We start from the raw sequence: 13,411 nt of genomic DNA, 5'->3' as shown, positions 1-13,411 counted from the left end.
GGAGGGGGCCACTGTATAAATGACTGTCACCTGCATATAAATGCATAGTACTGCTATGATCCTAGATCATTAATACAAATAGTGAATAAAGTGGGGCCCAAAATAGATCCATGTGGGACTCCTCTAAGAATGCCCATAAAATATGACTTAAAACAATCTACTACAACAGCTGGTAATCTATCAGACAAATAATTTCTAAACCATTCATGAATCAAAGGGAAGACTTCTGTATTCATTACAGAATACGATGAGGGCAACCAGTAGCAGAGGCAATTCGAGAAAACAACAGGTAATAATTGGTAGATTGAGGATTGGGCATAGTAATCTATGGTTACTTTGTGCAATGTCAGGAAACGAAATTGATATAGTTGATCAGTATATTTCATGCAGGTAATATACAGAATCAAGATTAGAAATAATGACTAAGCTGCAGAAGCAGGACTATCAGAATGTAGTTTGAAAAGTATTTTAGATTAGTAGTTGGAAGGGGAGCAGGTTTTTGTTCGACTATTTGAGGCCGACTGGACTGATTAGCCTAATATAAAATATCGGGGGCGTTGACGTGTACTACAGACAGTAGGCGGCGGTAATGCAACATTAACGCCGTAAAACGCACAAGGAAGAAGAAGAACAGAGGGGAGGGGTGACAAACATGGCCGACGAGTCAGGAGAAGTAAACACAGCTGTTGGGGATAACGAAGCTAAACAACAGTTAGATGAGCCAGACGTTTCGGGAGCTGTGACCAGTGACGAGTCTGGAGACAGCGATGGACAAGGCCAGGCAGAGAAGCCGACTCCGACCGCGACAGAAAACAGCTGTTCGGCTCCTATCCTGTCTCTGGCTCGGAAGGCCACGATTAGCAGCGGTGTGAGCTTTACTGCTGCCCCGAGAAATCCCTCACAGGGATCTGCTGCGAGCTCCCTGACGGAGAAGGAGTCCGAAAATGATCTCAACAGCGATTTTAAAAAGCTCCCAGGTAGGCCCTGACTATCATTAATCTTTAACAGTTAAACTAACCATTTATATTTGATCTCAGTTACTTCCTCTTGAACCAATTGTCAGCTGTCAGGTCATATGACTTAATGAGCACTGTTTATTTACTGGGTTGGGTACGCGGTTCTGTTTGAGTGTTTACTCCCAATGTAGTGTTTCTTCTGTCATTTACTGACACGTGCTTGTGTGATTCCTCTATTATGCCTGTATCTGTTTGAGAGATCTCATTTAATTGCGTCATCTTTACATTGCATCCTTTACAGTTGTGCCCTCACAAGACCCAATGGCAATAGAAAGAGCCAACCTTCTCAGCATGATGAAGCTGAGCATCAAAGTATTAATTCAGTCCTCCTTAAGTCTTGGCAGGACCCTGGACTCGGAGTACCCTCCTCTGCAGCAGTTTTTTGTCGTCCTGGAGCACTGCCTCAAACATGGGCTGAAAGGTGAGACAGTCCATTAAGCTGACCTTGGAACATAGTATATTTTTTATTTATTTCTGGAGCCTGCAGAAATTACTTTCACTTTTTTCCAGCCAAGAAATCCTTCATTGGTCAGAACAAGTCCATATGGGGACCTCTGGAACTAGTTGAGAAGTTATGTCCAGAGTCTCTTAACATTGTCACAAGTGCCAGAGATCTGCCTGGCATTAAGTATGCTATTGCACACCATTTCACACTAAACCTACAATACAATGTATGCACATCAGTTGTTTTATTACTGTATGTTTTATTCAATTTCAGGACTAGTTTGGGGAGAGCAAGGGCGTGGCTGCATTTAGCGCTCATGCAGAAAAAAGTAGCTGACTATATGAAAGTTCTGCTGGACCGCAAGGATCTCCTGAGGTTAGTTAGAAAGATCAGTTATGGGGATTCAGCACCAGGCATATAATACAACAATGTAGACATTTGTCAGGTAACTTGAGTATTTTCCACACTTGCAATTTATTCTTTTTCCTTCCTCACCTATTCTTCAACCCTGTAGTGAGTTTTATGACTATGGAGCATTGATGATGGAGGAGGAGGGGGCGGTGATGGGAGGGCTGCTGGTGGGCCTCAACTTAATTGACGCTAACCTCTGTATTAAAGGGGAGGACCTTGATTCTCAGGTGAGTGCTTCAGCAGTCACATACCTCATGCTCTCTCTTTGAGAATTAAGTAAAGGTTTCTCTTTTCCATTTAGGTAGGAGTCATTGACTTCTCCCTTTACTTGAAGGACCCAGCCAACAGTGAGACCCCAAAAGAGTGAGTGCCCGCTTTCGTATGGTTTATGCATCTCACCTTCACTGGTCTTCATTATGTTTTGAACTGCTCTATGTTACTGTTTTACTTTGAACCATGGCCCTGGCATTATATTAACTAGATTTCAAACACACCTGGTGCACACTCAACCTGTCTTTTGCTTTTAGTGATGCCAAGATGACAGCCATATTAGATCAGAAGCACTACATTGAAGAGCTGAATCGTCACCTAAGTGGCACTGTCACCGACCTTCAGGCTAAGATGGACTCTCTGGAGAAGACCAACAGCAAACTTGTCGAGGAGGTCAGAAAAACTGCCAGTTAACAATGTTGTGATTGCTGTAAATAAAACATCTGTATGCAATGGGCATGTTTCCTTGACTGATAAATGTGTTTTCCATTTCCTCAGCTGACAGCAGCAACTGACAGAATAAACTCTCTGCGGGATGAACAGGAACAGCTACAAAAGGAGAACGAGTCGATCTTACAGTCCAGCCAGAAAAAGGAAGAGGTCAGAAAGGATATGAAACTAGAAGCAACTGAAGTGCTTCAAACTTTGAAAATGTACAGTGTATGGTGTGCTTGTGTGTGTGTGTGTATATATATATACTGTATATTTTTTTTTGCTCTCAGGCAGCCCTTCAGGACAGCCAGGTGGAGCTGGAGACATACAAACAGACTCGGCAGGGCCTGGATGAGATGTACAATGTAGTATGGAAGCAGTACAAGGAGGAAAAGCGCATTCGCCAGGTCAGGTATCAACAGGCTACACATGCATGTGGTAACAAAATGTGACTCAGCTGCTGTGTTGAAGGGCGAGGTATAGTGCTATGGTCCTTTTTTTGGGTCAGGGATGGTGTGTAATTTAGTCTTCACATTTCACTGTCAATACATTAGAAAGAAGCCAGCATTGTGAGATCAGTGTCTTGTTAACAGACACGTCATCATGTCAAGTGTTTGATGTCACTCTAGAACGGAATTTGGCTCATGGCTTTTGTGTGCTTGCAATGCATGATGTTAGGAGCTGGAACGTGAGTTGGAGCTGCAGGTGGGGTTAAAGCAGGAAATGGAGGTGGCCATGAAGCTCCTGGAGAAAGACACGCATGAGAAACAGGACACGCTGGCAGCCTTGCGGCTCCAACTCGAGCAAGTCAAGACTCTCAACGTGCAAATGTTCCACAAAGCTCAGGTAGACAGACATGAATCAGCCTTTCCTCTTGCATGCTCAGGCAGACAGAGCACACATTTACGCAACTTATGTGACTCCTAAGGACTCAGAACGAGAAGCAGAAAAAAAGCAGGCGCAGGCCGTGCAGCTTGAGAAAAAGATGAACGAAATGGAGAAAACCATGACAGAAATAGAGCAGAGGTATGCATTTGTGCATGTGTGAGTTTACATGTGTTAAAAATATATTCCTTTATGCAAATATTTCCCTTGGTGGTTTGTGTATCCCAGACTACAGAACTCGGAACAAGAGCGCAAACAGAGCGACCAGTCAGACAAAGACATGAGAGTGGAGCTGGAAGGAAAAGTGGAAGCTTTGCAGAAACAGCTGGCTGACCTGGACTCACTAAGGTTGGTTGGGAAAAACTAACAAAAAAGACTGAAACAGTTCATGGAATAAAAGATTTTAAAAGGTTCACCCCAAAGCCTGTAAAGGTAATTTTCAAAATTAAATTTATAATACTGTGCCCATTTAGTGAAGAAGTCACCTAGCAAAGTTGTCAAATCCTCCTAACAGCTCTAGGGGCCTGAAAGGGTTTTGGCTGAAAACAGTTTATTTTTGCATCTAGAATATCTTTGAAACTGATCTGCTGGTCAGTAAATAAATAGTAGTTCATGAAGTTATCAGTGTGTAAACAAATCAATAGGATACAAGCTCAATTTCAGCATCAATAAATCTCCCAAATTTAAACCAAATGACAATTAAAAGATCTTTTTACAGTCGGTATGTGAGAAACCTTTTCAAGTTGTTGCAGTTAACACTCTCAAGGTAAATCTAAAGCAAATGCAAGTCAAAAATGTAACCGAAATCCACACCACAGCTCAAAATGAATTTGCTGAATCCTTTGAACATGCAGTCTTTCACATATGTTGTACAGGTTTAAACTGAACCTGTTGCTTCTCTGTGCACAGGCTGGGTTTGGAGAATGAGCTGCGCACTGAGAGGGAACAGAGACAAAACTTACAGAAAGCTCTCCAGAGGGAACAGGACAACAGCGTCGAGCTCCGCACGCAGCTGCAACAACTTCAGGGCCTGCACACAGTCAGTGTCACAGGTTTCTAACACACCAGGGTTAAGGTCAAATGGCTCAGGTTGTAACATAAGTTATACAAATGATCTGTAATGGGGAAAAAAAAATAACTGTAGAAGCCAGTGTTTATGTATGGAGTTTTAAAATTAGCATACATGCTGTATCAATATTTTCACATTGCATTAGCTCAGTTGGTGCAACAATCTCAGCAAAACATTGTGCTGTCAGCAAATACCTAATCCTGTACAGTAGTGTGATGTTATTGTTTCCTGTGAATTCATTGTGCAGGAGCTGCAGGAGTTGAAGCAGGAGAAGCAGCAGCTGCAGCAGACATGTGAGCAGCAGGAACAGGCGCTACAAGAGATGGGGCTGCACCTCAGCCAGTTAGTACTTGTGATTGTGACATCATCTTTATTAGTCCATGCTATTTCACGTCATGAGGTTTTTTTTTTTATTGCCCTCAATTTTGTCCAAGGTCTAAACTTAAGATGGAGGATTTCAAGGAGGTCAACAAAGCCCTGAAGGTAAAATGTGACCGAGTTGGTGGACTTGCTCAGTTGATGCTGTAAATTCTGAAAAGCTTCATGTTCTGTTCAATGCTCCCATCAGGGGCAAGCCTGGCTGAAAGATGATGAAGCCACTCAGTGCAAGCAATGCCAGAAGGAGTTCTCCATCTCACGCAGAAAGGCAGGCTTTTTTTTCCCCGCTGCACTTTGTTTGTACAGCTTTTTTAATGTGCATTATCAGTCATTTCAATAAGCAGTGTATGTTTGGGTTGCAGCACCACTGCAGGAACTGTGGAGACATCTATTGCAACAGTTGCTCCAGCAACGAGCTGGCCTTGCCTTCCTATCCCAGACCTGTGCGGGTGTGCGACGTGTGCCACTCCCTCCTGCTACAGAGAAGCTCCTCCACAGCTTCCTGACAAAACAAAGTGTAAATGGTCCTACACATGCTCATCCACTATGTTTTTTTTTAACCAAGTACACTTAAGAATTGTCAGCAAATCTTAATAGAAATTAATTTGGTGGTCCACTTCCACCGCTACCTGAAATTCAGGAACATTCTCTTCTGTATTAAATGAGGAACCGTTTAACATTGCTGGGATGAGCTAATATAGTTTATGCAGACTGTATATTAAGGAGAGTTGACTTTGCTCAGAGGATGATATTTATGGGATCAGGAATATCATCGGTTTAGCAATTTGGTACTCATTCGGTAAAGATTTTAATGTGTGGAGTTTTCCTAATTCAAACCATGGAAGTAGATTATGTTAAGGTCTCTTAAAGGCCACTGCTGGTTTTCAACTTTTGTTTGGGGACTATTTGTGTAGCTGGTTTATAGAGGACACATGCACTTCATTTTGATATTGTTAAACTTGTCCTGCAGCTATTCTTTAATGGTTTTTACAGCTGTGGTCCCACTGCTCGATACATGCAAAATTATGTAAATGACTGTAGAATGTTAACAAAAAAATCTATTTTAGAATGTTAACACAATCCAAAAAATCTTGTTATAACTTCCACAAAGCCATTTTCTTAATTAATTTGGAAATAACTAAACTTTTTTTTATCTACATATTTGATAAATGAATAAAGCCTTCTGTTTTGCAACATGTTTCAATTAGATATTCCAGACTAGTTTATTCACTTTGTGCACAGGAAATACAAATAGCATCTGAAGCAGTAGAAACCTTCATGTCAGTAGATTTGAAACTCACTCACCCTTTATGTAGCCCTCATCCAGAAAAACTGCCTTATCAAAAGTCACATTTTAAAACAAAACATGCCCTGACTATGTAAAGTCTCAAATTTGATGGGAGATATAAAAAAAAAAAAAAAAAAAAAAAAAAAAAAAAAAAAAAAAAAAGCTATACACTACGTAGAAGATGAAATTAGGTCTGAACAAAAACCAGACGCTTGGATTTTTCTGTTCATGCACTCAGACACTGAAACCTGTTAAACCCCTTAGCGCAGGATGAGTTAACCTTAAATAATGACCATGTGCTGGGAGAATAACACAAAAACGACACTTCCTGGTAATGACACAGCCTCTGTGATGTTTCAAATCTGTGAGGAATGGGGAAGACAGACAATGCTTCTGTTGTACTCGTGACAATGAATGATCTCACTTTCTCTGAAGATCATCCACTTAAAAAAAATAAAATACAAACCCTACCCCTTAATATTTTCTAAGTAACACCACCTGACCCTGCCTTATGTTTAGTGGTGACATATATGTTTCCAGTCCTTCCAGCAAAATGCCGACGTAAAAAAAAAATAAAAAAAAATTACATTCCCCATCCCCCACCCAGTCCATTCATAGAGCCTCTGCTTCCTCCTCCTCCACCGCCGCCATAGTAACTGCTTCCCATTCCGCCCTGGTTACCTAACAAGAGAGAGAGAATACACTCCATAGGACCGAGGAGTTCAAAGAGTCGTACACACAAAAAACCTGATTTCTGCTCTTCAAGGTTTAAAATTAATATGCTGTGTTGCATATTAATGATTTAGTGTTGAGAGAAGGAAAGGTTGTAAATTAGTGTGGCTGTGGAAGAAACCTGCTGCAACAGAGCTGACACTCACTATAGTCACTGTAGCCGCCCATGTTTCCTTGGCTGCTGTATCCACCAGAGTACCCTGAGCTCAGCTGGCCACCACTGTAAGAAGACTGGTTCCCTGTAAAGACAAATCACATCAGGTTCAAGAAGAGATTAAAGCAACACAAAACATCCTAAGCTGTTAAATGCTATTTGATGCTGCTGCTTGTTTTACAACACCATTGCTTGTTTCAACAATGCAAGCATTCTGTGCAAACAATTAATCTAAACAACAGATGCCTCCAGTCTCAAGACCACTGTTATCAATACTCACCCATGCCACCCATCATCTGGCTGCTGTAGGCTCCATTACTACCACCTGCTGTTGAGTTCAAGAACAACTCCACATAGCGGTGCTCTAAGGAGCAGAGAGAGACCATGAGCATCACAGTGAACATCTATATGCAGCAGTGAAATGGTAAAGTCGCTTAATTTGAACTCACGCATGTTGGCTTTGTCTTTGGACATGGCTGCTACAGCATCCTCATGTGTTGCAAACTCCACATCCGCCTCCCCGGTTACCCTCCCATCTGGACCAATCTCAATATGGACCCGCACTGGATTCAGTGGTGAGAAGAACTGAGAAACACAATTGGCAAATGTAGTCATTTGTGTAAGATGCAACAGTAACATCTGCAACAAACTGATATTCTGTAGTTGTTCCTGCATTTTACATTGTAAATGTCGGTTTCAGTGGCTCTGTATGGCAGACCCCTCATGTGGACACAGTGGCCTGTTGTGCTCTGAAAGGAAGAGCCACCATCTCCATACCGTCCATCCGATACACCTGAATATACAACGTGAAGATTACCACAAGGTTCTTGCACCCTAATCTTATTAATTCTATTGTGCAGCATTAGCACACACAAGGCAAGTGATTACTAAAAACGTTTCAATTGCCCTTCACTCCATTTGACACCCACCTCCTCCATAGCCTCCACGACGCATTCTGTCATAAGATCCCCCTCGGCCCATCATGTTGTAGCCGCGACCACCAGAGGGCCGGTCGTAGGGCCCAGGTCTCTGCATGCCCATGGGCTTCCGCTGGGGTTCATAATGGGTTCGCACCTCAGCGCGGCTACTCTTGAAGATCTCAATGTACCTAAAAGCATAGAGATCCCAAAGTGAGGTCGGGTGGAATGGATCAAGACGGCATTTGCTCAAAACTGATCAAACTGGCCTACACAGATGCTGTCAGGGTGTAGTCCAGTGGTAGCAACATCTTTGAATACTTAGTTGTAGTTGTTAAAGTAGATTAAAAGAACAAGTTAACTGAGATGATAAAAGAATGTTCTCCAAATTGATAAGGGCCTAAATGACTTTAGCACTTTTCTTATGGTTACCTGAAGTGATTTACAGATCTGATTCAGTATAATGTACGAGAGCATCCTGTGTCCTTGCCATGACAGCCATTGTCCTGCTTTTAGATGGACAGAGAGGGCCCCAGCCCTTCTGCAACCCACTCTAAGCATTACCTGTGACAGTGGGCTCCAGATCCTTGTGTACTTTGGCCCTCTGATTTTACCACCAGGGAGACTCCTTACCATTTATCTATCAACTTGGACTCATGTTTAGTGCCGAGACACCATTTGTTCTCAAAATTAAGTATGTAATCCAATTCAGGATTTGCCTCATAGTTTTCATTGGTGCCCAAGCACCAATCTTCCCACTGAACATTGTGCATGTGTGACATTGCTGGATCTAACATGGCAATTTGTGTTAGATCCATGGCAATTTTATGGAAAATATTACAAAAGTGCTTAAATGTGCCAAGATTACTTGCAGTGTCAGTTCTGTATTTGGTTCAGATGTTGAAGGTGCACACCATAAGAAAAGCAACTTATCCAGCCAACCAACCAACCATCCCCACCTGTGCCCTATTCTTTCCTTGTGTTTCTTTAGAGCCTTTTCAGCTATATCCTGTGAAGCAAACTGCACGAAGGCCTCCCCCGTACTCCTCCCCTGGATGTCCACCGGCAATGTTATCCCATTTGGCACGATTTCCAACCCTTCAACCCAAGGACAGATAACCCCAGCAGGGGACATATTAAATCACATGCCCAATCACAGAGTGAACGTTCTCTAAAGAGAGAGATAGAAAACTTATGGAAAACTCTATACAAAATCACACATACCAGTTTAGTTTTCAACCAGTGACTGGCCATTTAAATTACTCACATTTATTGTATTCCGGGGATAAAATAGAAATGAGAGGATAGAGGAAGAATATGGAAAAGGGCACTGCGTGGGACATCAGGCTAGTATTGGTGTGTTGATGAAGAGAGAACAAGATCCTGGTGGGTGACATTAAATTACTGTTCACCTACTAGGTACTAATCTAACACTTGGCATATACTGCATAAGAAAAATGTTAAACACATGGGTGTGGGGAAATGGAAAAAAGAAACAGCGATGCTAGGGTACAAGACTGTCACTTCAGTGATGAGTGGGACCCATTCCATTATTAGTAAATTACCATTAGGAATAAGCAACAACAACAACAAAAATCTAACAAGGTGGTTGTACAACATTCAACCTAATTAAAAGGGAAAAAAGCAATGAATGTGGGCTCCGATGGGCGTGATGGGCAAAGATGGGAAAGGGTGTTTGCATAAAATTTTGCCTTTGAAAATAAGTCTTCAAATAATTTCTCAATTAAAACTATAACTGGCTTCCTTTTCTAGCATCATTTTCTCACTGATCACTAATCCAAAAACATAAAACATTATTCTATTATGTAACACTTCACAGTAGGTAATAATCATGTTCCAATGGCACATGGACTTTTGCAAAAATCAGATGCAAAAATTGGTCAGTGTCCTTCAGAGAAAGGAAACAAGAAAAGGAAGATGGGAGAAAACAAACAAAAAAGCTTCATTTGCCAACATTAAGGAAGTTTACATGTATCCACTAATAGGATCCATTCTTACCTGAGAAAAACTGCACGATCTCCTCCTTGCTGCAGCCGAAGGGTAGACCCCGGAGTCGGACAAGCCCATCTCCTGCTGTCTCTGGACAGTTAGGACCTGTGTGCTTCATGACCCAATCCATCTCAACGTTGTTGGATTTAAACACTGTATCACAGGACAGAACAATCAGTTATTACTGTTTAAAGCAGAGACAACTGGAAAGTTTTTTGCTAAGGACTAATTATCTACGAGCAGGCGTACACACCCTCCACATATCTGTGACCCATGGTTTCTCTGTCCTTCTTCACCGCAATCTTTAGGTCTTCCTCCGTTTCCAACTCGACAAATGCCTCTCCACTAGGACGCCCCTCTCTTGTGTAGGTAAAGTGGATGCTGCTTCCATTGTTGATAATTTTGCAATCTGTATTGACATTTATCATCAAATCATTTGTGATCACATTTGTTGCTTACATATTCCCTTAAAAAAGGTGTCATATATTCACACCCACCTGAGAAAAACCTCTGTACTTCATCCACTGAGCAGGACCATGGGAGACCCCTGATTCGGACTACATATCCCTCATCAGCCATGACTGCTCACAATCCCTGAGAAAATAAAAAGTGAGACCATTTTTCAATGTTTAGGTTTGAGAAATTAGCATATACAACTATACAGAGGTATCCATTAAAATCAAGTGCCAGTAGAGGCACACGATACAGATACAATCTCCTGTCATGGTATTTAATTGTATGTGTGCCACATCGATAACATTGGCTGGGGTATTACTGGCTTGGACTAAAACACTGTTTGCCTCTAGACTTGCCTAAAAGGTTAAAGATCTCCTCCAACGTTCTGAATGATTACAGTCCCCTTTGGAATCAGTTGATGGAACTAATGTTAATAAAATGTTAATTTGTTGGTAGCACCATCTTGAGGCAGTCCGACAGTGCCAACCTGTGTTTAACGGTACCAAATCATCAGTCTTGGTGTCGTAGTTTTTGCCTGCAACAAAATATTGTTTAAAAACATTTACCGCAAGAAATTGTCAAAATCAACTTATTTCCAGGTCTAAAGTTAAGTATCTAAATAGCGTCCGCTAATGTTTCACTAGGAGCGCGAAGTCGAATCCATTCTCAGCTAGCAAGTGTGTTACATTAGCTTTAGTATTTCCTACTTCAATCAACATTTTCTAGTGTTAATTATTTTCGGTAATATTTAAGAACTCGTAGGGGACACGTTATAAATATATAACTAAGAACCTCGTTTATCTGAAATTGGATGCTTGGCCTTCAGCAAGCTCACCACCGCACCCAAACATAAAGAACAAAAGCGGCCCTCATAGCCTGCGCCACGATTTTAGCATTAGCTTAGCTGTTAGCACTCAAGCTACCATTCGCTAACTATCGGTCACGTTAAAATGGTATATACGCCAGTAACTGTGTTGCGCTGAGAAACTATGTATTTTGTAACCCTTTTAATAGCGCAAGTTATACAATATCTGAACTGATGATTTACCTGATACAAGCAAAGACACAACACGCCGGAATATGTATGGCCAAACCTGCGTGATGCAGCTGAAACCTTACACTAGGTTGCCACAACTCCTCAACCATCCCCCTTACTCGAGCTACAAAACAATGCGCTTAAGTATAACCAAACTGCTATATAGTGACGTTATTCAACATGACCAAGCATCTTTAATGCGATTGTAACCAACTTTATTCTTTTTCTTTACTTGACTGACATCACAATCTAAAATCTCAAGCAATATAATACAGCAAAATCTTAAAACTGACAGAAAGTGTGTAAGTGTGTGTAAGTGTGTGTGTGTGTGTGTGTGTGTGGGAGGGAGGAGGGGTGGTTTTTGCAATCCCGGCATAATAAACAAGCACCTCCGACGGCCTTAAATCCACGCCCAAAAGTGATGACGTTCCCGCCAGAGGTCCTGGCTGGCCAGGTGGCATCTCCTGCCCTGTAAATCCAACTCAACCTGTTTACAGTTATCGGTAACTTGTAATAGTATTGTGCTTCATTGAAGATAGAGTATGCTATATGCAGTTCATCAGCCATGTTTCACAACAAAGCCGAACGGAGGGCTTATGAAAGCCAACTCAAAACACAAAGTATCATTACAAACATTACTAACACAAAGTTGACCTCAACAAGTAGCTACAATAGATATCCTATTTGGTTTTGATGCAACAGCAGCCTAGTTAGATAGACTTATTTAGGTATGTCACTGAAATTATAATAAACCGTAAATGGCTGCTGGTGGAAAATATAACAAAGTTATATTTGGGTAGGATAAGTGAGCAAGCAGCATTCAGATTTGCAACCAGCTAATCCAAGATGTTGGTGTGTTGGCAGGCCAAAATTAAGGGTTACTTGTTGAAATCAGTGAACTCTCTGTAGGGATCTAGGCAGGAGAAGTTTTATTTACTTTCATCATTCCCTTTAATAAGACATTTTATGTCATTCTGCTTTATTGAAGCTGTTTACCTTTACTGCAAAAAGCAGAAATAATCACTCCGTGCTTTAATTTTCACAAAATTCAGTTGCAATTAATTTTTAAAACGCATAGCCTACCTCATTTCCCATGGAAACCAGTGAATACAACAGTTCAGCCTAACAATGATCCATCACTGAAATGCATCTCTTTTAATGCAGACATCCATTTATTACCTGATAAATAAATAAGAGCAATAATTATTGGTTTTTATATAGAGTAAAATAATTTTAGGAGCTTTAAGTGAAACAGTTTTAATTGAAGACCAGTTAGCTGGTTGACCTGGTGCCTGAAATTAGCAGCAGTTTGCCAAGTTCAGATAGTCATTGGGTCTAAGTTCTAAAATTAATGTTTGTACTTTAAAATGAATGTTTTTGCTTTAATGAAATTTATAGGCTAGGCTACAGAAGCTGGGAAATAAAGTTATTTATTTTTGTGGGTGAAGTCATTGGTGAAACCCAGGTGTGCTTTTGTCCTATTCTCTAAATTGCCTCAGCATACAAAATATGTTTAAGTGTGTTATTTATTTGCATTAAAACTTGAAACCTGTTTATTTAATCTGATGTGTCCGGTGTTCACATTTTTACTTTTCTTTTCTTTTTTGAAAATCTACCCTAAAATACATTACCTTTTTCTTTTAACTATAATCATAATTACACCCACTAACACATTCAAGCAATAAGTTGCAGCATGTGTGGTCCACTTTGTGAGATTCTGTTATATAGCCTACTGACATTCATTGTAACAGTTCAAATCACATTAAATGAATGAAAAATGTACAGTAGGTACGAATATGGTCTCACTGTTGTTCTTTTATAATTTCATTTCAAAATAACACTACATGAACTAGTAAGACTAGCTACCAGTTAAGTTGGTCTACCATGTCATGTCTTGACGTTCGTTCTACAG

At 40.9% G+C, this 13,411-nt stretch overlaps 2 protein-coding genes across 4 annotated transcripts; one reads left to right on the top strand and one right to left on the bottom strand.

The window, feature by feature from the left end:
- Positions 1 to 577: 577 nt before the first annotated feature.
- rufy1 (RUN and FYVE domain containing 1) lies at positions 578 to 5,808 on the top strand. Its single transcript, XM_020594099.1, has 17 exons — positions 578 to 977; positions 1,258 to 1,437; positions 1,527 to 1,644; positions 1,735 to 1,836; positions 1,976 to 2,099; positions 2,174 to 2,235; positions 2,400 to 2,535; positions 2,641 to 2,742; positions 2,865 to 2,981; positions 3,253 to 3,420; positions 3,503 to 3,600; positions 3,688 to 3,807; positions 4,369 to 4,498; positions 4,776 to 4,870; positions 4,963 to 5,011; positions 5,097 to 5,174; positions 5,269 to 5,808. The coding sequence occupies exons 1-17, from the start codon at positions 653 to 655 to the stop codon at positions 5,410 to 5,412; spliced, it is 2,148 nt and encodes a 715-aa protein (XP_020449755.1). The 5' UTR covers positions 578 to 652; the 3' UTR covers positions 5,413 to 5,808.
- Positions 5,809 to 6,316: 508 nt separating this feature from the next.
- LOC109956754 (heterogeneous nuclear ribonucleoprotein H) lies at positions 6,317 to 11,801 on the bottom strand. 3 transcript variants are annotated; one of them, XM_020594118.1, is made up of 12 exons: positions 11,256 to 11,464; positions 10,820 to 10,998; positions 10,505 to 10,601; positions 10,261 to 10,416; positions 10,017 to 10,160; positions 8,957 to 9,095; positions 8,010 to 8,188; positions 7,761 to 7,873; positions 7,530 to 7,665; positions 7,361 to 7,444; positions 7,073 to 7,165; positions 6,317 to 6,875 (listed from the first exon to the last, which is right to left on the bottom strand). In XM_020594118.1, the coding sequence occupies exons 3-12, from the start codon at positions 10,584 to 10,586 to the stop codon at positions 6,778 to 6,780; spliced, it is 1,224 nt and encodes a 407-aa protein (XP_020449774.1). In that variant the 5' UTR covers positions 10,587 to 10,601; positions 10,820 to 10,998; positions 11,256 to 11,464; the 3' UTR covers positions 6,317 to 6,777. The 3 variants fall into 3 exon arrangements, with proteins under 3 accessions (XP_020449774.1, XP_020449767.1, XP_020449781.1); XM_020594111.1 differs by lacking the exons at positions 10,820 to 10,998; positions 11,256 to 11,464 and adding an exon at positions 11,512 to 11,801; XM_020594125.1 differs by lacking the exons at positions 10,820 to 10,998; positions 11,256 to 11,464 and adding an exon at positions 11,512 to 11,801 and having other exon boundaries at positions 6,795 to 6,879.
- Between the last annotated feature and the right edge of the window lie 1,610 nt (positions 11,802 to 13,411).

The sequence above is a fragment of the Monopterus albus genome, unplaced genomic scaffold (genome assembly GCF_001952655.1).
Source record: "Monopterus albus unplaced genomic scaffold, M_albus_1.0 scaffold2.1, whole genome shotgun sequence".
NCBI classification, from domain to species: domain Eukaryota; kingdom Metazoa; phylum Chordata; class Actinopteri; order Synbranchiformes; family Synbranchidae; genus Monopterus; species Monopterus albus.
Note: the sequence above shows the minus strand (reverse complement) of the source record. Positions and strands in the feature narration are given on the sequence as shown.

What these genes read in the sequence shown, in the direction of transcription:
- rufy1 (XM_020594099.1), top strand. Translation starts at nt 653, where the DNA reads ATGGCCGACGAGTCAGGAGAAGTAAACACAGCTGTTGGGGATAACGAA. An exon ending in CCTCAAACATGGGCTGAAAG is followed by an intron (nt 1,438 to 1,526) that starts GTGAGACAGTCC and finishes ACTTTTTTCCAG; the next exon opens with CCAAGAAATCCTTCATTGGT. An exon ending in AACTTCAGGGCCTGCACACA is followed by an intron (nt 4,499 to 4,775) that starts GTCAGTGTCACA and finishes TTCATTGTGCAG; the next exon opens with GAGCTGCAGGAGTTGAAGCA.
- LOC109956754 (XM_020594111.1), bottom strand. Translation starts at nt 10,586, where the DNA reads ATGGCTGATGAGGGATATGTAGTCCGAATCAGGGGTCTCCCATGGTCC. An exon ending in TCGTGGAGGCTATGGAGGAG is followed by an intron (nt 7,874 to 8,009) that starts GTGGGTGTCAAA and finishes TTGTATATTCAG; the next exon opens with GTGTATCGGATGGACGGTAT. An exon ending in CCAGATGATGGGTGGCATGG is followed by an intron (nt 7,166 to 7,360) that starts GTGAGTATTGAT and finishes TTGTCTTTACAG; the next exon opens with GGAACCAGTCTTCTTACAGT.